General features: G+C 40.3%; 1 protein-coding gene across 2 annotated transcripts in view; it reads right to left on the bottom strand.

Moving 5' to 3' along the window:
- Positions 1-25605, bottom strand: part of ercc6 (excision repair cross-complementation group 6) — a 40265-nt gene that overhangs the window by 4361 nt on the left and 10299 nt on the right. For both annotated transcript variants that reach the window (XM_060925934.1, XM_060925935.1), the window contains exons 5-18: positions 18491-19178; positions 17391-17522; positions 16792-16950; positions 15572-15707; positions 13486-13656; positions 10569-10745; positions 7608-7724; positions 7347-7442; positions 6328-6546; positions 5080-5190; positions 4829-4948; positions 4607-4701; positions 3447-3592; positions 2507-3170 (exon numbers count right to left, since the gene is read on the bottom strand). In XM_060925934.1, coding sequence (XP_060781917.1) covers positions 2507-3170; positions 3447-3592; positions 4607-4701; positions 4829-4948; positions 5080-5190; positions 6328-6546; positions 7347-7442; positions 7608-7724; positions 10569-10745; positions 13486-13656; positions 15572-15707; positions 16792-16950; positions 17391-17522; positions 18491-19178 — 3031 coding nt within the window. The remainder of the gene's footprint in view (positions 1-2506; positions 3171-3446; positions 3593-4606; positions 4702-4828; positions 4949-5079; positions 5191-6327; positions 6547-7346; positions 7443-7607; positions 7725-10568; positions 10746-13485; positions 13657-15571; positions 15708-16791; positions 16951-17390; positions 17523-18490; positions 19179-25605) is intronic.

The following is a 25605-nucleotide window of genomic DNA, read 5'->3' on the forward strand; positions in this document are numbered from 1 at the left end:
GAATTTATGACAAAAATACATGCATGTATTTATTATTTTGAAAACCCACCAGCCGACTGATCTAGCACGTTTTAATTGTGCGACAGTAATGACGTAAATACCAGCGCGACGAAGTAGTGTCCGAAAGCGTTTCTTCATTTTACCAATGAGCTCACTATATACTAATCCTCTACATAGTAATTCCCTATATAAGGAATAGGGAGTAGTGAACGAGTGAGTGGTTTCGGACACTGTAACTTCATAAGTCATATTATTAGTTGATTAATGTCCACCTGTGTGCACTCAAAGTATCACATGATGTCAGTAGAAATACAGTACATCTGTTCTGGAAGGACCCTGACTCTGCAACACTACTAAGCAAGCAACATGGAAACCAAGGAGCCTCCAAACAGGTCAAAGCTGTGGAGAAGTATAGATCAGGGTTGGGTTATAAAAAAATAAAATAAAAATAAATAAATATATCCCAAACTTTGAATATCCCACGGAGCACCATTAAATCCATTATAGAAAAATGGAAAGAATATGGCACCACTACAAACCTGACAACAGAAGGCCGCCCACCAAAACTCACAGACCAGGCAAAGAGTACAATCAATCAGAGATGCAACAAAGACATCAAAGATAACATTGAAGTAGCTGCAAAGATCCACAGCGGAGATGGGTGTATCTGTCCATAGGACCACTTTAAGCCATACGTTCTACAGAGCGAGGCTTTACGAAAGAGTGTGCAGAAAAAAAAGAAGTCATTGCTGAAAGAAAAAATAAAATAAGAAAACCCATTTGGAGTCTACCAAACAGCATGCGACAGACTTCCCCAACACATGGAAGAAAGTTCTCAGGTCAGAGGAGAGTAGAATTGAAATTACTGGCTACCACAGTTAATGCTACGTGTGGCACAAACCCAACACCTCCAATTACCCTGAGAACACCATTCCCACAGTGAAGCATGGTGGTGGCGGCGGCATCAGGCTGAGGTAATACTTTTCATTGGCAGTGATTGGAAAACTGGTGAAAGGAAAGATTGGTAGCACTAAATATAAGGTATTTCTGGATGAAAACTTGCTTCAGTCGGCCAGAGGTTTGAGACTGGGATGAAGGTTCACGTCCCAGCAGGACAATGGCCCTAAACATACTGCTAAAGGTACATCAGAGTGGTTTAAAAGGGAAATATTTAAAATGTGTTCAAATGGCCTAGTCAAAGCCCAGACCTCAGTCCAATTGAGAATCAGTGGCATAACTTGAAGACTTCTGTCCACCAAAGCAACCCATCTAACTTGGAGTTGGAGCAGTTTTGCCTTGAGGAATGGGCAAAAATCCCAGTGGCTAGATGTGCTAAAGCCCACCGCACACCTTCCTGATTCGCTTACGATTTTGTTGGACCGATTAAATCGCTTGCGAATCGTAAATGTGTGCGGGGGCACCTCGTAGCCGATTTCATTGGTTCTCGGTTCAGATCAAACTGGTCTTGATATTTTTGGACGCAATCTCCTCGTACGCAACACAATCGGTAGTGTGTGCATTGTTACTATGATCTCATCAGTTACGATAATTTTAAAACAGCCAATTGGAGTGCCAGGATTGATCACACGTGGACTGCAGACCGGGAAGCACAACTTGCGTCACTTTGGGAAGGTGTCCACTTGTCTTTATGACGTTAGTTCACCTGATTACTGCAAACGGGAAAAGAGGAACGAGGCTATGGCTGTAATCGTGTCAGCTTTGAAAATTCCTGGTAAAGTATAGCATTGTCAGCGGTACAGAAATCGCTTGTCCAGAATCCTGGAACAAGTTGAATTTTAAGAACGACTGAACAAATTAGAATCAATTCTTATTATTGATTTGTCTAGTTGGGATTATTATCCCTTTTTGATTCTAATATTCAAAATTTATATATATTATATATATTAAAAAAAACAAACTAGATCACGTGACATCTTGAACACGTGACCATCTATTCGGGCTGAACGTGTACGATGTCTCGCAAATATGTGCAGGGAATTTTGAAACGATCAAATCAGGCCCGTATACTTGTAACCAATCGCCCGACACACGAAGCCCCGATGAAATCCGGAAGGTGTACGCTGGGCTTAAGCTAAGAGACATACCCTAACAGACTTGCAACTGTAAATTGCAGTAAAAGGTGGCTCGACAAAGTATTGACAATAGAGGGCAGGGTGGGGGGAGTGGCACCAAAAAAAAAGGGGGGGTTTCAAACACCCTAAAAATCCATTTTAATTCCAGATTGAAATGCAGCCAAACAGGAAAAACACCAAGGTGGTGAATACGTTCACAAGGCACAGTAAGTAAAATACAGTATACCCATCCTTCAGCCTAGGACACCAGTTTTCCCTGATAGACCCATTTCAACTCAGGACGGACTTTAATGAGCTGCTTACTTTAATCATTAGAGCAGGGAAAACATCAAAATGTGCAGAACAGGATCGGTGTTGGTAAGCTATAAGGAATAAAAAGGTACGTGGTTCTGTAGTGGCTAAGCCTAGTTTACCTGACCGGGGGTGGTGTTGCTGGTGCAGATCCTCTGAATGGCAGCCTGCAGTGCTGTCTGGACACTTTCAGTGCTTTAAGGGCATCTTTAGCAACCCGGTTGGCCTCAGCTTCCACCAGTACGTAGTCTGGGTTTGATGCCTCCATGATTGTGTCATGTTTCATAACACTGTGGATCCCAGACTTCTTGAAGAGTTTGGCGAGAACATAGTCATCATTCTTCTGCTCAATTTTTGTGTCCTTCTGATCCTCGCCATCTTCTCTTTTGTATCTCCTCCTCTTCACCAGGTGAGAGATTCGATGACCTTCAAACCGGGCATCTTTGCTGTGCTTACGCTTTTTACTCTCGTGTTTATGTGAGGGCCGGCTCACTGCATCGGTCACGTCACAGTGCTTTTTCTTTTCCCGGTGTTTCTGAGGAGTGTTTGCGATAAACAGATCCTGCTGATGACCATTTGTTAATGAATCATCAGCAGAGTGTGATGTGGATGTAATGTTTAAAGAGTCACTTTCAGAAAGGCCATTGAGAGTTGGAGTTTTTCTGTTTAAAGGCTCAGGTGAAGCATTTTCTTTACACAGTGAAGACGAGTGGGTTTTCTCTGGCTCTGATGGCGACTGATGAGGTGGTTTGTATCTTTTTGGAATCTGTACATCTGACCCAGTGCCTAAAAAAAAAAAAAAAAGTAGTCGCAGAACCACATTGTGGACAGTTTGTGAAATGTACGATTTGGATTACAAACAAGTTCAATTTGTATAGCTTTATCTTCAAAATATGATGAGTGATAAGTGATAGACTAAATAATAAAGTGATCAAATAAATGATAACGAAGTCACATTTTCCAGTTGTTTCCAAAGCTGCTTCCTTAAAAGATGCAAGTGCATATGACAGTAGTCTTGATAGAGAGAAATCAACTCTGGTCTTTTTATCATTTCATTAATACCTGCAAATATTGCACTGGTCTCAGTTCCCTGGGAGCCGTCAGGATTGCTAAGTGAGAAGAGCTCATAAATGTCGTTGGACTTGAAAAAACGGCGCTGCTTTGGATCCTTGAGCACTCGATTTGTGAGAAACTGCTTGAAGATTTGTCTACAGAATTAGACATGAAAAGCACCATTAGATTTTTCAGCAATTTCTTACAACACATGCTAGACTTGCATTTCAACCATTTCCATAATGACTCGTATCATAGCAATTTAAATTCTGACCTGCTTTAACAGCACACTGCTGACAGTACAAGCACATCAGTTTGTAGTCAGCCACAAACTAATCAATTTACATATTAATAATATCATTTCATGTTGTCTGAGAACTCCCATTGGCTCCTTTTATAAAATCACACAATGATTTAGTGTAGCCTTTAGTGGCCAATTTGCAAAATTTGTTTTGATACTTAATCCAAACCCTTTCAATGTCTGTCAATTAAATAATTTGCAAAGAGCAGCACTGAGGAATGCAAAGCAAAGTATACTTATCATCAACTATTAGGTAAAACAACCATTAGAAATAAAGCAATGTCATAAAAAAACAACAGTTTAAACCCAGCAGAAAAGACTACATAACTTACTTAAAACTACATCACTTGCCCCTTTTCCACCAAAGCAGTTCCAGGGCTGGTTCAGGGCCAGTGCTTAGTTTGGAACCGGGTTTTCTGTTTCCACTGACAAAGAACTAGCTCTGGGGCCAGAAAAACCGGTTCCAGGCTAGCACCAACTCTCTGCTGGGCCAGAGGAAAGAACCGCTTACGTCACCGGGGGGGCGGAGTTGTTAAGACCAACAACAAGACCGTGAAAGATCACCATTTTTAAGCGGCGAGAAGCAGCAGCTGTACAAACGTGAAGTCATCCATTATTATTATTGTTGTTGTTGCTGCTGCTGCTTCTTCCATGTTGTTTTTGCTTCGATATTCACGCCAAGGTTTATGCAAATGTAGCGACGTAACTGACGTATACAGCGACGTAATGACGTGGCACCGCGAGCGATGGAAAAGCAAACTGGTTCTCAGCTGGCTCGCAAGTTGAACGAGTTGCGAACCAGCACCAGCACTGGCTCCGAACCAGCCCTGGAACTGATTTGGTGGAAAAGGGGTAACTGAGAACTAGCCTGTGGTAAATCTTCTCTTCAATGGTCCCAGCGGTGAGCAGCCTGTAAACAGTCACCTGCTGTTTCTGCCCTATTCTCCAAGCACGTTCACGGGCCTAAAGACAAGAGTACAGCCGAAAGATGCTCTTTAATCAGAGTTTGTGCTCAAAACATTCAATCAGCTATGACAGTAAATGTGCACACTTGACCACAGCATTCCAAGCATGTTCGATTTTGGCAAACCTGAGTGTCTGTGCTCGGGTTCCAGTCTGGATCATAGATGATTACTCTGTTTGCACCCGTCAGGTTGATGCCCAATCCTCCAACTCTGGTCGTCAAAAGGAAAATAAATATATCCTTGTTCTGCAGAAAATAGTTCATACACAAGTTTATGCACCGGTTAATACATTTATCACAATTTAGAAGATAAAACAAGACAACATGAATATCACAGAATATCAAAAGAGGCATGAACAATCAATAAAATCACTTACCGTATTGTACTGCGTTATGAGCGGCTGCCTAGACGCGATGGTGGTGGTGCCATCCATTTTGAGATAGGTATATCCATTTTCCCTGACAAACACCTCCAGGATCTCCAGCATCTGTGTATGTGGGAGAAATGGTTTCAGACAGAGCATTGAGAACAGGATTAGTGCTAATAGGATTAAGGGAGATTAATATTACATGTACAGAAGTACCAACTGTGTGGGTTTTAGGTTCTCTCTGAAGCCAAATCTCATTTCTATTGAACAAAGACAGCTGGGTCCTGACAGACACCCTACAATGCAATAAGAGCTCATAATGAATTCTGTTAGAGGGGAAAATGACATAATAACTTTATTGGTGCTTTAGCTGCTTCTTCTTGAGACACGGCAAGTGGAGCTTATCCATCATATATGGGCTTTATTCACGTTTTTACTTAAAGGCATGCCCACGGAGGCAAACAATAAATGGGTGATCTTAAAGGAATTTTGAAAAGACGATGGCATCTTTTCCCAATTGTGTAATCTTTTTAGTCCACCAACTTAATAAACGTACAATGTCATCGGAGCTATGCTGCCATTTGAAATGTGTTAATGTTGTGTTAGAGAGCTGGTTGGAAAAAAAAAAAAAAAAAGTCAGGTATCTTCCCTATTCCTGCTCTATTGAAATAATATATTACAATAATGTAAAAAATATATATAAACATACTGAAATAATCCTTGAGCATTTAATAGCAAGGATATTTCAATATCTCCAAACCTATTCATATTATACAAATCAGTATTTATTTCATATCATCAAATTTATTTCAAAATAAATAAAGTTCTGAGCTTTTGTCATAACTGTTCAGGGCAGCCATGACCTGAAGGTTAGAGAAGCAGCCTTGGGCCCAAAGGGTTACCGGTTCAAGTCCTGGAACCAGGGGGGGTGAGGAGAGTTGAGTGAATGAACAGCACTTTCCCCTCCCTCTGTATCATGGCTGAAGTGCCCATGAGCAAGGCACCTAACCCCCAACTGCTCCCCGGGTGCTGTAGCATAGCTGCCCACTGCTAGGTATGCGTGCATGCTCATTGCTCACTGACATGTGCACGCATGTGTTCACTGCTTCAGATGGGTTACATACAGAAGAGGAATTTCACTGTGCTTGAGCGTACATGTGACAAATAAAGGCTTCTTCTTCTTTTTCATATCTCTCAGCAGTTCTCTGCTGCCTCTTTATTTAATCTTTAATGTCCTGCTCTGCTTAAAACACTGACCTGTCTGGACTGAGTGAAGAGCAGGACTCGGTGTCCCTGTTTGAACCACAACCTGAGCAGAGACTCCACCACTATTAGCTTGCCCGAGCGCTTCCAGTAGCCAAAGTGCTCCTCCTCAGTCAGTTCCTCTGCAGGTATGCTCCTCAGCAGGCGTGGCCCACCAGTGAACAGGTCCGGGTGGTTGCAAATCTTCCTCAAAGCTATCAACCCAGAGAAAATCTGGACCGGGGGGGGGGGGGGGGGGGGGGGGGAGGGCTTTAGATTCATATTTACAGAAATAGCAGAAAAACGCATTCCTTAAGTCAAACACTACTCATGATGGCTTTAATAAATTCAACTGATTTAATAAGGGTCATTCAGCAGGGTAAAAGTCTCTTCAGAGTGTTCAATGTTGCATTATATATGTGCGCTAATGGACTACAGTGACCACAAAAAAGGGAGTTTGTAAACTGCACTAAAGTTGCACAGCATTCACTTCCGCTCATATTTAGAGCTCTGTGATGAATAGCTTATTATGAAAAAAATATTTATCATAGCCTAGATAAACGTAAACAGTTGTGGAGTCGATCGTATCCACTTTAAATGTTGTGAATCTGTCAATTTGTGCTTTGTGTGAATATAATTCATATAACCCTAAAATAGGTTATAATAGCAGATATACAGTAATAAACAGTAGCCATATCTGCAAATAAAATTAGGAATTTAAAAGCTAAAAGCTACCCCATACATTTAAGTAAGTGAATGGGACTAGCCATACTGATCGAGAGTAAAGGGAATAATGTATAAATAAAACAAACGAACATTGAATGAGCACCTCCACCTGGAAACACTTTACTTGAGTACTACATGTATGGATATTCTACACTAATCTACCTCCAAGCTATCAATAGTTAATCAGTAGCTTGCTATCTATGGCTACATTTAAAAGCAGTTTTCAACAATAAAACTTCCTACATTCGGTTTTTCATGCTCGCTCATTTTCAGACCACTTGACTTTGCTGCCAAGGTGAAAAAATTACCTGCATATCTCCATTCAGTATCTGATACACTTCCTTAGAATCTATAAAGTTCTGATAGACTTGCCGCTGCTCTTCAGTTAATCTACAGAACAGTACCTGGAAAAAAAAATACATATGCATATTACACAATGGCAGCAATTAGTCAAGTTGTTGAAGTCAGATTTATCGATGCATTTGAGAAGTTTTAGAATAGCTGTCCAGGGGTCTTCTGAAGCCAGACTGGCGTCATGTGTAAGACACGAGCATTGTTTTAATGCAGACCTGCTCATTTTTGTCTGGTAATGAGAGATTGGCCTTTACATCAGCCTTCATCCTCCTCAGCAGGTACGGATTGATGGTGTCACGCAAGACACAGGCGCATTTATAGGCTGTCTGCACCTAAAAGGACAAACAGAGCAAAAAATATCAACAACTTCCTGAAATACTTCAAGCAGCTTACATTTGGGGAAGAACCTTAATGATCATAGCTACAGCAGGACTGATAGACGTTCAACTACAAAGTTTTCAATTTCGTTGAATCCATTTTAATAATTTTTTTTTTAGACACACAATATTCACTTTAAACAATGGCAAACACACTTTATGAAGTGCTAGCAAAGCAGTGTGTCCTGAGGCATGTCAGCAGCAGCTCCCTCCTCTCTTCCTTTCAGCAGATTGACACATTAAAGATTCATAAGAGTGCTGCTGGACTCCAGAGGGGGCCCAAACGCTTTTATCAATAATGTTCTCCTGATCCAGTGTTAGGCCAAATGCCATTTAGCAGTAATTTAAAGGGATCCGCAGATCAAAAGGAAGCCAGCAGTCGGCCCGCAACACTGCAGGGCACACAATCAGCCTGGATTAGAGCCCACTCAACAAAACAAAAGAGAGCACTACGGAGAGGGAAGCAGAAAGGACTAAGGGGAGGACAGTGCGATTAGATGAATAAGAGCATGTGTAGGGTGGGAGCGCATATGCTACAGTAACCGAGCTTATGGAAAATGCTCCAGGCATCCTGTACAGCTCTCATCGCTGATTAACTCAGTAGCAATATCAGTCTTGACATACAGATACAGAATTTGGAGCAAACTGCCAAATGACCATTACGTAAATTACTACCATTTACTTTTATTATTTTTATTGTGCATGTTTTACCTTTTATTGGGTAAATAAATATTCTCTATGAGCAAAAATAAATGTTAGGCTCTGTGAGCGTGCAATTATGCAAAATTTTTTTTTGTAATTACTTAAAGGGGTATATACACACACGTGTTTATATGAATGAATGAATGAATGACATGATATTCTACATTTTTGGTAAAAGAAGCATTAGGAGTTGAACCTTTTCAAAGAAGAACATAAAATCCAAACATACATTTTTAAATAAACAGTAATACAGCCATATAGATTTCATGACATCCTTGGCCTTGTGTCTAAGCACAGTCTGTTATGTCGGTTTTAATTAATTAACTAAGGTTCATGATTTTCAGTACAGAAATAGTGAAAACCATAAATGCTCAAATAACTCCTCATTAAAAGTAGAGCTGTGAAATCAGTTGATATGTTGTAAAATAACTCTTTCCTGCAAAAGAAATGCAAATCGAAAACATTTAAGAATGTTAAGCATACAGCAAGGTACAGTAAAATATCTATATAAATTAGTTTTAACAGTCTACTCTTGCATTCCAACCTCAATGTCACATTTCTACCTGGTTAGAACAATCCACGGTTCATTCTGGTCCTTTTACAGGCTCTGTGTAGGCCTAACATAATAACATTGTTGGTTTAAAAATGGTACTCCGGGTCTGTGTAGATGGCTATGGAATTTAATCTAACAGAGCTTTTCAATAGCCCATAATAATTTACCAGAGGGTGTTATCAAAACAAAATAAGTCCAAATGTAATGTTACACGCTGTCAGTAGAGTCACAAATCCCCTTTTAATGTTTCTGTTCCAGAACAGTTAATGATTATTATATTTCCAGCTTTTCTTTTCGTTCCTTGAAACAGTCTGAAGCCCTGGTATAGACTGATCATCTACTTGCATTAAAAAAAACACATTCATGTTAGAGGAATAGCTTAAGAGTTCATTAGCATCAAGTTACATTTTATGCTTATGTATATGTATAGAGATCTTGCAGTCACGTGACCGGAAAGTACACAACCGCCATCGTGTCGGTCAAAAACACCGCTGAATACTGCTGCACTCATGTACAGAATGGATCAATTTCAACCGACGGACTACACGGCTCATTTTTCTAATGAACAGATAACTAGATATATGTCTAAAATAAACGATCTACAGATTTGTGACCCTTATGGCTTTCCGGACAGAGTTTTCACGACCGGATTTTGAACTGCCAGCGGAATACCCGGACGTGTATGATTACCTCATCAACTTTCTCTCGCTGTTCAGTGGTGAAGCACTGCGTGCTTATAAATCTCTGGACAGTTATCTTTACAGAAATTCAGGATTTGTCAGCGACTCAGATGTGGCATCTTGTAAACAAGAAAATGATCCTCACTGGATGGATAAGTCACTTAAGTATTGAGTATAGCACTGACCAGCCGATTATAGAATAAGGTAATTCCAAATCGTCCGTGTTGTTTACATGGATCTGGCGTTGGAGAGGTAGATGCTTGGTAGTGGAGATTTGAGTAGCTGTTTTCTGAGCTTAGTCAACAGGCCGGCTCTGCCTGTAGCCTCGCTTTTGCTTCGGCTCCCGGCGCCGCCTCCTTCGCTTTGCTTCCGATAACAATCCACGGAGACCCCGCTGGTCTTGCAATCTGGTCTCGTCCGGAATTTTTTTTTTTCTCGTCCGGAATGTTTTTTTTTTTTCTCGTCTGGAATGTTGTGCATGCGATGGAAATCGCTACAAACCGTCATTTTCTGCTGGAAACCAATGTCCAGTAAGTCCATACGGTTGTAGTGGATATTGAAGTCCGGTACAGATGAACAACACGCAAAAATACACACAAAAAACATAAAAACCGTGCACAGGTAGGGAGAGCTTGTAGCCGCAGCCGTTGTAGTAGAATTGTATATAGTAGGGTTTTCCAGAAGAAAAGGTAGAAGTAAAAGCAGAAGTAGAACCAGAAGTAGAAGGCGGAATATGGCGTTTGCCCGACACGATGGCGTCTGTCACAATCTGGATCGGCTGTGACGTCACATGCAAGATCTCTATAGACTCAAGTTTACATCACAGGAGTCAGTTTAAAACTGTGTGGATCAACTCGGTCTCACCTGCACTGGAGAGGCATTGGAATATCCTCCCATGGTGATAGGCACTGAGAACTGCTCCATGAACACAGGAAGCGTCCCCAGTTTCCCTGGGAACACAAAGTCAAAAAGGGACCAAAGCTCCTTCAGGTTATTCTGCATGGGTGAGCCAGACAGGATGAACCGATGAGGGGTCCGGAACTGAGGAAGAAAACACAGACGTTGATCAAACTGAAATAATAGGAAACGCTCTTTCAAAAACAGATTTGAGAAGCAAATATGTGGACTGAGAATTTTTTGGAGCCTCATTGGTATGAATATGTAGTTATTAATCAGAAAATTATGACAGTCAAAACTCATGATACATTAGTTCTAGAAGCACCATTAGCTTCAGTTTATTCAATACTAAATTGAACCAATGTAGAATTTCCAATGGACTTTCTAATACAGTAATCCATAATGCTACAGCACACATAAATTAATTAAGAAGTGATGGCAGTAAAATAAGATATCTATGCAAGGTAAGCTGATATTCCAGACTACAACCAAGACTCGAGAGTGAAACTTTAATCACAGCTAAACATTCTGCAGCAATATATAGTTTGCTTATACAGCACCAGTCAAAAGTTTGGACACGCCTTCTATTTCAATTTTTTTTTCTTTATTTGTATTAATTTTAAAAAAGGCACTTCATGTCAATGATGGACTGTTGTTTCTGGATTATTACGGTTGTTGAATAAGGCTAGTTACTGTATTTTTTTAAAATTATTATTTACTATTGACTGTTTGATCTCAAATGTGTTAAGGCAAGAAATTGCACTAATTAACTTTCGACGAGGCACACATGTTAATTGAAAAGCATTCCTTGTGACTACCTCATGAAGCTGGTTAAGATGATGCCAATAGTGTGCAAAGCGTCATCAAGGTAAACACTGGCTACTTTGAAGAATCTAAAATATGAAACTTTTTTTTAGCACTTTGTTTGCCACGTAATTCCATAGATGTTATTTCATAGTTTTGATATCTTCAGTATTGTTCTACAATGTAGATGTAGGTATCATGCCGCCATTCTGTGTCTAAGAACTACAACTCCCAGTCCTCTTCCGCGTGACCTACGTCACGCGTGGGCGGGATCATCTACGTCAGTCCGCCATGCGCGCATAAGTCCAGGCGGAAGCTCCGATCTTTGTCTCTCGTGTCCGGATTCCAAGGAATCTAGACGCACAAAAGAGATGCTCTTAAACCCGAAAACACTTCTTTCTTGCAAGATTCACCATCCAGCGCGTTCTGTGCTTAACCACTGGCCAAGGTAAAAGTCCAGAATAGCGCGATCTTTAAACTCAACCTGAGTTACAACCGGTTTATTCGTATTAGAAGTGACGTCACGACTGCAGCTCAAACGCAGTTTTAATTTGTAATTAGGAGTGACCAGAATTCCTCCTGACTGAAGTTCTGTGCACATTAATCAGAGACTTTCCTTTCATCACGAACGACGCGTCGGATCAAGAGAAGTTTTCTGTCCACGGAATCGACTCACGGAATCGACTCACGTGCTTCATGAACAGCGAAGCTCTGCAACGGCGAACATCTTCTCAGAACTTTGCTAGAGGCAAGATATTGAGTAAAATATATTTGGGCATAATAATTAAGCTAGTCTTAGGAATTTAGCTTTATTGAAATAGTGTGAATTTAAACCCAGGTTTATCTGTTACACTGTTAAACACGCAGCGTGTTGAATTGTTCTGTTTTTGTTTTAATCTCAATTGTTTTAATAGACAGGCTGTGCATGCTTCTCTTTCTCTTATTCTTACTAACATTTTAATTTCATTATTATACATCTTGATCTCATCAAGATTTCAGTGGATTCAGTATGGTTGAGCTAGTGGGTTAGCTACAGCTTCCCTTTGTCTGCTTAGCAACACAAAGCTAATCAAGGCCTACCATGTGCTCAGCAGGCCATCAGGCCTGATAAACCACACCTCAGCTAGAAATCCACAAGCTAGCTTTTTGTTCAGGCCACGTGGCCACTCACAAACACACCCTAGTTAGCTACGGCTAATTCCTTTGTCTTTAGCAACACGTGCTCAGTAGGCCTCACCAGGCCTAACAAACACACTTTAGCTAGGCCATAGGGCCTTTCACAAACACACACTAGCAACACAAGGCTAATCTAGGCCTCCACCACGTGTAGTTAGCTACACGAGGCTAAACACATGGTCAAGTCCTTCCCACACACACACACACACACACACACACACAAGCACACATTAGCAACAGAGCTAATCCTTTGTTCTATTTAGATAACATTCCTTTGTTTTAGCTCGCAACAAGCTAGGCCATACATACACACACCATATCATATTTGTATATATTGATTATCCATTTTTATCTTTGTTATAATAAATCCATTTATTATCAAAGCTGTGTGTATTCATCTTGTTGGTGTTCCAATATTTCTGAAGTCCCCAATCTCTCAAAGAATTCAAAAAGGTGCATATAAGTTATGTAATATGGTAAGTGATCGTAATAATTTGGAAATATACCATAATCTAGCTGTTTGGTAATTTATCCAGGATTAATGGTATGATTCACTAAATGATTCATTGAACGATTCACTAAATGATCCACTGAATGATTCACTTCAAATGAGACTGATTCAATGGTATGATTCATTTTAATGAGTCAAAGTAAACGATTCAATGGGATTGATTCATTTTAATTATTAACCTTCAAATTTAATGAGACTGATTTAATGAGATTGATCACTTAATTTCAATAATTAACTGATTGCACCCACATAGAAAATACTCAAAATACAGAAAAAACTATGAATGAGTAGGGGTGTCCAAACTTTTGCCCGATATCGTACCTCAGTCACCTCATTTGAACACTAAATCTATGGCTTTATTGTTCATACCCAGTGAAATAAAAGCCCAGTTACCTGTTTGCAGGCAACAGTGACACCTGCATTTGGGTTCCTGATTTTGTGGCCCTCATCCAGGATGATGTAATGCCAGTCATATTTCTGAATGTAATCCTGCATAATGCGCACATATGAGTAAGACGTAATGAGGATCCCGTGGCTAGCGGCTATCTCAAGGATGAGCTTCTCCTGAAAAACATGACAAAGCATTTATGATTATGCCACTGTTAAGAAAACTGTTTTCAATTACATTCATACATTATTGTAGGTCACTTGTACTAGGCTCCACTTTATATAAAAGTGCCAGAGTCCATGTCCACCTCCACGCTTCACACCAAAAGCCTCAAGTGAATTCCAATTAAAAGCGCAGCAGCCACGTAACCCCTCGTTTTTTCCCTTTTTCACTTTGCAGCCAATTAATAAGGTACATCTGTTCTGAGGCAGTGTTAGCCTGAGCATGAAAACTCTGTCATTAGGCACAAATGCAGCAGAACTAAAACCCCTCCTTCTCCCACCCCAACTCCTGAGACCAATCTTCCTCCTAGAGGGCAAAGCGTGGATTGCCAGGCAACAGCCCCCATTAATCACTGTGTCAGGCAGGGAGAAGGGGAGAGTAGGGAAGAGCATTCAGAGTAAACACTTCACAGCAGCCCTATAGCAGCTCCAGCTACCTTAGCTTTAATTAATTTAACATTTCCTTGGAGCCAGATCTACTCCACACTAGGATATCTGTTTACGGGAGGAAAAATACAATGCTGGCATAAATACAGTAGATCAAAGCTGCACTGCTTCATCTCAGTCTTGTTGTCGTGTTAGGCCTTGGTGTGGGAAAGTTTACGAACCTGAGCCAACATTTCAGGGGAGCCATTTCATATGTGGCCCAAAACATAAGCAGTCCTCAGTGAGAGTTGATATTATGTTGTTATTAAAATAACCTAACCCTTTATAAAATCTTCCAATACATTTTTTTTTCCTTTATACCCAGGAGGGTTTATATTACTCAAACTACATTTACATATATTCATTTGGCAGATGTGTTTATTGTAAAAGACTTACAAGTGAGGCAGAATACGAGTTCTTGACTGGCGCAACAGATAATCGGTTGCTCCATCATTACAACGATGCCACAGCTATTCATGGCCATGAGCCGTGAGAGCAAAACTGGCTGGGCTTTCCAGGTGGGATGGATGGCATTACTCTCTCCCCTGTCAAACACATCAACACTGGCCAATTTTGGGCATCTGGGAGCTCATGTATACAGAAATGTGCAGTTATTGCTTTCCTACGAGTGTATTCAGCTGCCTCGTGATGTACTGAAAAGGTGCACTGGCTGGAGGAATCACATGCTAGCCTTCACTCTACCTGTTTGGTATCCGCCATGTGATAGGAGAATGAGAGATAGTGGGTGAGAATTGGCAAAAGACCAACTTGTGAGAAAATAAAAAAAAAAATGTAAGTGAGGAGGGCGGCACGGTGGTGTAGTGGTTAGCACTGTCGCTTCACAGCAAGAAGGTCCGGGTTCGAGCCCAGCAGCCGGCGAGGGCCTTTCTGTGTGGAGTTTGCATGTTCTCCCCATGTCCGCATGGGTTTCCTCTGGGTGCTCCGGTTTCCCCCACAGTCCAAAGACATGCAGGTTAGGTTAACTGGCGACTCTAAACTGACCGTAGGTGTGAATGGTTGTTTGTCTCTGTGTCAGCCCTGTGATGACCTGGCGACTTGTACAGGGTGTACCCCGCCTCTCGCCCATAGTCAGCTGGGATAGGCTCCAGCTTGCCGGCGACCCTTTAGAACAGGATAAGTGGCTACAGATAATGGATGGATGGATGGATGTAAGTGAGGCAGGAATTCAATTCAAACTAGATTATTAATTACCTTATTAATTACATAAAGTAACCCCAACTCCAAAACTGGCATGTAAACCATTTTGCAAACCCCATCATGTACTACAAAATTACAAAAACAGAGATAAGTCCATTTATGAGGTTGCTGTGCCACATCGTGCTTTTTTAAGGCTTTAAAAACAATCATCCTGCCATCGGCAACTTGGCTCAGGCCTACACATGGACCTCGTGGTGAGACTTCTGGATAATAGTTCATGACGCACCTTCTTATTATTAAAGGAACCCGTTTCATGGAGAACTGCTACGCGGAATGGAGGCCACCAGGTATGGAACTCCTTCACCCACTGATGCATGACTGTGGCTGGGCATATGATGACTGTAGGCCCCAATCCAGCATACCTGAACAGATGCAGACAAAGCCATCAGAAATATTCACCATAAAAGGGAGATATCATTTTTGTGGTTATGGAGATTTTCATAAAAATACCACGTGTCCAGAATTGTATGCAGGAAAATCAGGTGCAGGGAAACTAAATTCAATCAAGTAATTTAATGTGTAGAAGACAATAACAAGAACTGGTCAAATGAACACACCTTAGCTGTTAATTAACAGCATGATGTAAATTAAGTTTCGGAGAAAAAAAAAACGCACAAAACAAACAAACCTGAAAGCCCTCCATTTAAAGAGAAAATGGTGAGGAAAAAGTTATTCTGCAGCACATTTAAACTAAATGAGGGAGTCATGAACTCCGAGCTGAAGCTATGCCAACATAATGTTCCCTTTGTGCGTTCGCCAATGGAGATGAATCGACAAAATGCACTAAATGGCTCTAGGAGCCTTATAGCATATGAAATGATATTCCGGACCACGGCAGCCGTTGATGTTGAGCCATAATTGAGTTTGCAAAACAATCAATTTGCGGATGGACGACGCCAGACATAGTAGTATTGACCAGGAAGGAGGCCCCCACCCTAAGCAAACGCAGCACTGAAAAACAAAAAGGCACTGCTTTAAACGTATTTAATTATGTGTTTCATGTTTAATTTCCCTCCCTGCCCCTCCCCTACACTTACTCTCATTTCACGTTCTTGTTCTTCCTTTGATGTCGCCACTAAGAGAATTAGAGGGATATCATAATTGAAACGTCTTTAATAATTCACGCCAAACCTCTCTTCACTAGCAATCCAGCTGCTGAAATATTCATTGCAATCAAGGCTTTCCAGTCTGGAAGGATGGGGTGAGAGTGGGCGTGGCATAAGAGAGTGCGCGTTCGTAGAAGCTTTAAAAAGAAAGCCTGAGAGAATAGACATTCGCAAGTTAGGATTACACAGTTACAAATAATTCAATTATTTTCCTAGGTTCTAAATGTGACTATTCTGGCCAGTGCGTGTGTGTGTGTGTGTGTGTGTGTGTGTGTGTGTGAGAGAGAGAGAGAGAGACTACAGGAGCATTTCAGGCGTTTGGACACGTGGGGTCTCTTGCCTGTAATTGGAGCCGCGTGTCTTCAACTTGCTGTAGCTCAGGCCTGCCAGGAAAGCTATTACTTGGATGGTCTTGCCAAGGCCCATCTCATCTCCCAGAATGCCTCCTGCCTGCTGGCAGTGCAGTTCCCACAGCCACCTGACACCTGTCTGCTGATACCTGGACAACAAAAGCAGGCATGTAGGACAAAATGCCAGGCCAGCACAACACAAACACCGCACCTGATCAATTAATCATAGGGCCATTATCTCTATTGATTCTAAATAAATGGCCTGTAAGTGTTGCCCAATTGATTTGTTGTAAAACACAATACAATAACAGAGGCTTCCGGTTGTAGGCTTAAACTCTAAACATGCAAAGCCATAAATATCTACTAGAGATCCTGCGTTCCATGAACTAGTTTTCTTGACAGAGATTGCACATAATTCTGTCAAACAAATCATTTTAATAACAAAAAAATAAAAAAATCAATCATGGATCTCATAAGCTGATGGTCTGACTACTGCCAAAAGCAAATACAAGTCAGCATATAAAGAATACAATAAAAGTATAAGAAGTGAATGCATTTCTTGTTTTAAATGAAGCTCCCATTTCCTCACTTGAAGAGTTTTTTCCAGAGAAATCCTGGCACCTTAAAACCTTCATCAAACTCAGCATCACTCTCTTCAGACTCGTCCTCTCCTGCTTGCCTCTTCTGCTCTTTCTCTTGGAGTCTCTGCCGCTTCCAATTCCTGCAGGAGGACAGTCACTGCATTACTGAAAACAGCTCTCATGCTGAATTGACATCGTGTCCAATCTAGGTTTTGATTAGCCAAATGAGTCTGACACAAGTGAAGCGATTTGATTGCTCGCATTCTTAATTTGACTCAGCAAGCATTGTTTATTTAGCCACCTCTGGGAAACTTGGTTCAACATGGTGAAGTACTGTATGAGAGAGAGAGAGAGAGAGAGAGAGAGAGAGAGAGAGAGAGAGAGAGAGAGAGAGAGAGACCATATCCCTGCCTTAGTTAGCTCCCTTGCCATCATTCTTGCCGGGCAGCTTTAATTGAACCACTTCTGGCTGCAGGGATACGGCAGTTAGTGGCAGTGTCATCATCGAAGCAAATTAAGATTGATACAGACAATTAGGAGTTTGAGCTCGCAAAAAAAGGTGTAGAGAAAGGAGTGAAAGTGAAAAAAAAAAATCCATCTTCATTTGGACCTGGTCCTGTCACTCTACAATGAAACTGTTCCCTTTATCTGGGGCTTCCGAGACTGCACTTGTAATTAAGTCAAGACTAAGCATTGGTTCAGTTAATTACGTTTTTTCTCCCCCCCCCCTTCACTCCACAATGTAGTGCCAACAAACTGCCAATGTGTATCTGCATTCGCTACAACTCACAGTGCAAAAAGTACAGAAAACAAACAGTCACTGTGCCAACTCAATTTCTTACTACAAATATGAATTCGAAATCTTGTTAGGTTTGGTACCATCTATTTTCACATTAGCATACATTTTCACATTGTGCAATAAATACATGCATATTAGAATGAGAAGACTATGAATGGAATTTTCGTTGAGGAACAGCTGCCAGATTATCAGTTCCAGCCTTCATTATAAGCAAATGATGGTCACGTGGATCGTTAACTAAATATTTCTGTTTGTCACAAACAATGAACTTTCTAAAATATTCACACAGACTGGGCAATTTGGCCTTACCTAATTCTTTTCCGGTAATATTCAATATCCCCGTCGTCTTTGTATTTCTTCACCTTGACTTTCCTCTCGGCCTCCTCGTCCTCAGAACTCTCAGGCAGGTATTCATCGCAGTCATCCTCTTTTTTTGCCTTCTTGGTTTTAGCCTCCTTCTTCTTATAAGGCTTAAGTTCATACTCTTCCTGTTCATCCAGCCAGAACTCATCATCTTGCTCTGGTTCCTCAGGATCCATAAGCTCATCACTAGGCACGTACTCGGAGCCCTCGCTGTCTGTGCCGTCTTCTCTGTAGCTCTTCCGTCTGATCTGGGGAAATTCTTTCTCTGTTTTGGGCCTTGCTTTGGGGTGAGCCTTTAGGGCAGTCCTTTGGAGTTTCCGCATCCGTTTCTGCAGTTTCTTTTCTTGCTTGGAGGACGCCCTGTTATTTGAGGTGCTTACAGAGGAACTCCTGGAATGCTTCTCCTTCTTCTTTGGGGTTGGTTTCCTTCTTCTCTCAGCCATCATAGCTTGGTCTGTGAGGTACTTGTCAAAGCCTGAGTTTTCGCTAAGCATCAACTTGCGTGGTTCTTTCTTTTCTTGCTTTTGAGGAATGCGTGTGCCAAAAGGTGTCATTTGACCTGTACGGATGAGCGCTTCCCATTCCGTCTCCTGAGTGGGCATGAGCATGCTGCCCTGTGTGGATGGGCCTGCCTCTGTCACACACACACAAACACACACTTAATGGAGATTCAATAATAAGGTGACCCTACAGCCTACTTGCTTCTGTCCATTTTATTGTTGTTTTCAGCTAAACAGAGAAAGTTTGGAAGAAACTACAGGAGTGTCTTTGGCACGGCAAGTGAAGGAATGTCAAGGCCCCACATCTCTACACCTATATCACTCCCTATTAGCTTTTATGTGTGTGTCCTTTCTATAAGTGTTCACATCAAATGTCGATTTACTGACTAAGTAAAATAGGGGCCTAAACACTTTAGGGTCATTCCATGCCAAATCAACAAATATCTGACAAATTTATGCTCGACCATCTCAGATTTCAATGAAATTTGGAGGGCTCAGAGATACTATTAAAAGAAGTTAATCCCCAAAACTTGAGCTTCCTATTACCAATAGTTTCAGAGATACAGGCATTTGAATTTTTCGATTTTTTTGTTTTTTGCTCAAAACATACATATTTCAAAGTGCAATATAATCTTTATTAGGCAAGATAGAAACCTAAAACCTAAAATTTTGCACAGAGAGACTCAATGTCTTGTACTACAAGCTTCAACTTAGAATTTCAATGGTAATTGTATATTAGATGGTGATTTTAACAAGGAAATTAAAAAGACAAATTTGCATTTTTAACTCATTCTGGAAGCTTGCCTGTGGCAGTAATGCTTAAACTAAGAATTTTATTTAAATCTACACAGAAATATCTACCAATTTCAGTTTTACCAAGTCTCCACTATTCCTAGTTTGTCTGTAATAGGGTTTTGAAATTCGCCAATTTCTAAAACATGCCATTTTCAGTAGCAAGAAATCCAATGTGGGATAGCAGTTAGGAACTTGTACATTTTTTTCAGTAATCCCCAAGACCCATATTTTATATTTCCAAATTTTTGTTCTGTGTCTCTCAAGTATTTTTAAACTACAGGGGTTCAAAAAAAATCCATTTTCACCAAATTCGAATTTTTGATATATTTTCATATAACTGATATTTGAGGGTTAATAAATGCTTCAATAAGGCTCAAGTAGGTTAGGAGACATGTTTCTTCCTCAATTTTAAATAAAATTTCAATTAATGCTCAGTATTATCTCATCTCATTATCTGTAGCCGCTTTATCCTGTTCTACAGGGTCGCAGGCAAGCTGGAGCCTATCCCAGCTGACTACGGGCGAAAGGCGGGGTACACCCTGGACAAGTCGCCAGGTCATCACAGGGCTGACACATAGACACAGACAACCATTCACACTCACATTCACACCTACGGTCAATTTAGAGTCACCAGTTAACCTAACCTGCATGTCTTTGGACTGTGGGGGAAACCGGAGCACCCAGAGGAAACCCACGCGGACACGGGAAGAACATGCAAACTCCGCACAGAAAGGCCCTCGCCGGCCACGGGGCTCGAACCCGGACCTTCTTGCTGTGAGGCGACAGCGCTAACCACTACACCACCGTGCCGCCGCTGCTCAGTATTAATTATTTGTAAATTGATTTTAATCTAAGACTGTAACATTAGCAATCAATGACCAGCTATTGTGTACCAGTCAACAGCCAGCCTTATCAATATCAACACAGCACAATAGGTGACCTTTGATACCAGAACAGGTGGCTCATATCTTATAGTTTTAGAGTCTGTAAACTGCATACTTGTTCAGATAACATTATATTGCTTGGATTATATTAAATACATTGTAATACAGAGCACTGAGAAAATTTACCAATGTTATTAACTGAATGTGTTTCTTTGCAAGGATTGGATATTTTGAATAGTTGACTAGGGAATTTAATTGTAGTTGCTTTCAATTTGAGATCAGTATAAATGAGTTTGTTCTTAGACATCTAGAAATGGCTGAACTTCCTCCCTGTTCTATAGGAATTGGACTAAAGAAAGATTCTGACTGCCATAAACTAACATACTCCAATTCTTTGCAGTTAATAACATTGGTAAATTTTCTCAGTGCTCTATATTACAATGTATTTAATATAATCCAAGTAATATAATGTTATCTGAACAAGTATGCAGTTTACAGACTCTAAAACTATAAGATATGAGCCACCTGTTCCGGTATCAAAGGTCACCTATTGTGCTGTGTTGATATTGATAAGGCTGGCTGTTGACTGGTACACAATAGCTGGTCATTGATTGCTAATGTTACACAGTCTTAGATTAAAATCAATTTACAAATAATTAATACTGAGCATTAATTGAAATTTTATTTAAAATTGAGGAAGAAACATGTCTCCTAACCTACCTGAGCCTTATTGAAGCATTTATTAACCCTCAAATATCAGTTACCGTATTTTCTGGACTATAGAGCGCACCTGTATATAAGCCGCATCCGCTCTATTTTTAAAAAAAAATTAAAAAAAAGATATACAAGCCGCACCGGGCTATAAGCCGCAGATATCTATGTTGAAAAATTAGATATTTACTGCATGTACAGAACGATTTTGTACTGTAAATGTACATGTATGTACCTGAACAGATTCTTTCCGAACAGTGCCTTTTAACACGGCAGCAACTTTGCTGATTAAAACGGAACAGAACCAAGAGAAAATAACCGGTATTTATTTACCTTCATTTCTCCTGTGTTTGAAACCACAAGTCACTTTAATCATCTTCGCTGGATTTGAAAATAATTACCAGTTAGTAATTTGTCGTGCGTGTTCTATCTGCTAAAGATCTGCTAATTCTTCTTTGCATTGATTTTTCGTCTATCTTATTTTTGATTCTACTTCCGGTTAGAGCGCCCCTAGCGGTGGAAGAAAAATCCACAGAATAGCCGCACCTTTGTATAAGCCGCATGGTTCAAAACCTAGGAAAAAAGTAGCGGCTTATAGTCCAGAAAATACGGTATATGAAAATATATCAAAAATTCGAATTTGGTGAAAATGGATTTTTTTAAACCCCTGTAGTTTAAAAATACTTGAGAGACACAGAACAAAAATTTGGAAATATAAAATATGGGTCTTGGGGATTACTGAAAAAAAATGTACAAGTTCCTAACTGCTATCCCACATTGGATTTCTTGCTACTGAAAATGGCATGTTTTAGAAATCAGCGAATTTCAAAACCCTATTACAGACAAACTAGGAATAGTGGAGACTTGGTAAAACTGAAATTGGTAGATATTTCTGTGTAGATTTGAATAAAATTCTTAGTTTAAGCATTACTGCCACAGGCAAGCTTCCAGAATGAGTTAAAAATGCAAAAAAATGCAAATTTGTCTTTTTAATTTCCTTGTTAAAATCACCATCTAATATACAATGACCACTGAAATTCTAAGTTGAAGCTTGTAGTAGAAGACATTGAGTCTCTCTGTGCAAAATTTTAGGTTTCTATCTTGCATAATAAAGATTATATTGCACTTTGAAATATGTATGTTTTGAGCAAAAAACAAAAAAAATTAAAAAATTAAAATGCCTGTATCTCTGAAACTATTGGTGATAGGAAGCTCAAGTTTTGGGGATTAACTTCTTTTAATAGTATCTCTAAGCCCTCCAAATTTCATTGAAATCTGAGATGGTCAAGCATAACCTCTTGTTGATTTGGCATGGAATGACCCTTTAGTCTATTATCAGTTAAGCGAAAAAAAGCCCTCATCCTAAAAGAGGAAATGCTGCACATGGAACAGTCCAGCAACCCACTCACTTCTCTTCCTGCCTGAAAATCTACCAACACAAAATTAAACCAGGGCAGTATGTATAAAGTTTATGAGAATTACTCTTTAAAATAGCTGAAGAAATCTACATAAGACTGAAAAATGTTTTCATCTTAGATAAAAGCTGAGATTGTAAATTGAGCTACACACCTTTACATAGTAGTGGAGTTAGGTAAATAAACAGATGTGCAGGGTTCTAACGAGACCAAAATATCAGTGTAGTGGCACCAGTCATAACGGCTTACGGGTTCTACAACCCCGATTCCAAAAAAGTTGGGACAAAGTACAAATTGTAAATAAAAACGGAATGCAATGATGTGGAAGTTTCAAAATTCCATATTTTATTCAGAATAGAACATAGATGGCATATCAAATGTTTAAACTGAGAAAATGTATCATTTAAAGAGAAAAATTAGGTGATTTTAAATTTCATGACAACACATCTCAAAAAAGTTGGGACAAGGCCATGTTTACCACTGTGAGACATCCCCTTTTCTCTTTACAACAGTCTGTAAACGTCTGGGGACTGAGGAGACAAGTTGCTCAAGTTTAGGGATAGGAATGTTAACCCATTCTTGTCTAATGTAGGATTCTAGTTGTTCAACTGTCTTAGGTCTTTTTTGTCGTATCTTCCGTTTTATGATGTGCCAAACGTTTTCTATGGGTGAAAGATCTGGACTGCAGGTTGGCCAGTTCAGTACCCGGACCCTTCTTCTACGCAGCCATGATGCTGTAATTGATGCAGTATGTGGTTTGGCATTGTCATGCTTGAAAATGCAAGGTCTTCCCTGAAAGAGACGTCGTCTGGATGGGAGCATACAGTGGTGCTTGAAAGTTTGTGAACCCTTTAGAATTTTCTATATTTCTGCATAAACATGACCTAAAACATCATCAGATTTTCACACAAGTCCTAAAAGTAGATAAAGAGAACCCAGTTAAACAAATTAGGCAAAAATATTATACTTGGTCATTTATTTATTGAGGAAAATGATCCAATATTACATATCTGTGAGTGGCAAAAGTATGTGAACCTTTGCTTTCAGTATCTGGTGTGACCCCCTTGTGCAGCAATAACTGCAACTCAACGTTTGCGGTAACTGTTGATCAGTCCTGCACACCGGCTTGGAGGAATTTTAGCCCATTCCTCTGTACAGAACAGCTTCAACTCTGGGATGTTGGTGGGTTTCCTCACATGAACTGCTCGCTTCAGGTCCTTCCACGACATTTCAATTGGATTAAGGTCAAGACTTTGAATTGGCCATTCCAAAACATTGACTTTATTCTTCTTTAACCATTCTTTGGTAGAATGACTTGTGTGCTTTGGGTCGTTGTCTTGAGATTCAGATTCACCTTCTCTTGAGATTCAGTTCATGGACAGATGTCCTGACATTTTCCTTTAGAATTTGCTGGTATAATTCAGAATTCATTGTTCCATCAATGATGGCAAGCCGTCCTGGCCCAGATGCAGCAAAACAGGCCCAAACCACGATACTACCACCACCATGTTTCTCAGATGGGATAAGGTTCTTATGCTGGAATGCAGTGTTCTCCTTTCTCCAAACATAACTCTTCTTATTTAAACCAAAAAGTTCTATTTTGGTCTCATCCGTCCACAAAGCATTTTTCCAATAGCCTTCCAATAGTCCACGTGATCTTTAGCAAACTGCAGACGAGCAGCAATGTTCTTTTTGGAGAGCAGTGGCTTTCTCCTTGCAACCCTGCCATGCACACCATTGTTGTTCAGTGTTCTTCTGATGGTGGACTCATGAACATTAACATTAGCCAATGTGAGAGAGGCCTTCAGTTGCTTAGAAGTTACCCTGGGGTCCTTTGTGACCTTGCTGACTATTACACACCTTGCTCTTGGAGTGATCTTTGTTGGTCAACCACTCCTGGGGAGGGTAACAATGGTCTTGAATTTCCTCCATTTGTACACAATCTGTCTGACTGTGGATTGGTGGAGTCCAAACTCTTTAGAGATGGTTTTGTAACCTTTTCCAGCCTGATGAGCATCAACAACGCTTTTTCTGAGGTCCTCAGAAATCTCCTTTGTTCATGCCATGATACACTTCCACAAACATGTGTTGTGAAGATCAGACTTTGATAGATCTCTGTTCTTTCAATAAAACAGGGTGCCCACTCACACCTGATTGTCATCCCATTGATTGAAAACACCTGACTCTAATTTCACCTTCAAATTAACTGCTAATCCTAGAGGTTCACATACTTTTGCTACTCACAGATATGTAATATTGGATCATTTTCCTCAATAAATAAATGACCAAGTATAATATTTTTGTCTTATTTGTTTAACTGGGTTCTCTTTATCTGCTTTTAAGACTTGTGTGAAAATCTGATGTTGTTTTAGGTCATATTTTTGCAGAAATATAGAAAATTCTAAAGGGTTCACAAACTTTCAAGCACCACTGTATGTTGCTCTAGAACCTGGATATACCTTTCAGCATTGATGGTGTCTTTCCAGATGTGTAAGCTGCCCATTCCACACGCACTAATGCAACCCCATACCATCAGAGATGCAGGCTTCTGAACTGAGCGCTGATAACAACTTGGGTCGTCCTTCTCCTCTTTAGTCCGAATGACACGGCGTCCCTGATTTCCATAAAGGACTTCAAATTTTGATTCATCTGACCACAGAACAGTTTTCCACTTTGCCACAGTCCATTTTAAAGGAACAGTCCACCGTACTTCCATAATGAAATATGTTCTTTTCTGAATTGAGACGAGCTTATCC

Source organism: Neoarius graeffei, chromosome 7 (genome assembly GCF_027579695.1).
Source record: "Neoarius graeffei isolate fNeoGra1 chromosome 7, fNeoGra1.pri, whole genome shotgun sequence".
Taxonomy (NCBI): domain Eukaryota; kingdom Metazoa; phylum Chordata; class Actinopteri; order Siluriformes; family Ariidae; genus Neoarius; species Neoarius graeffei.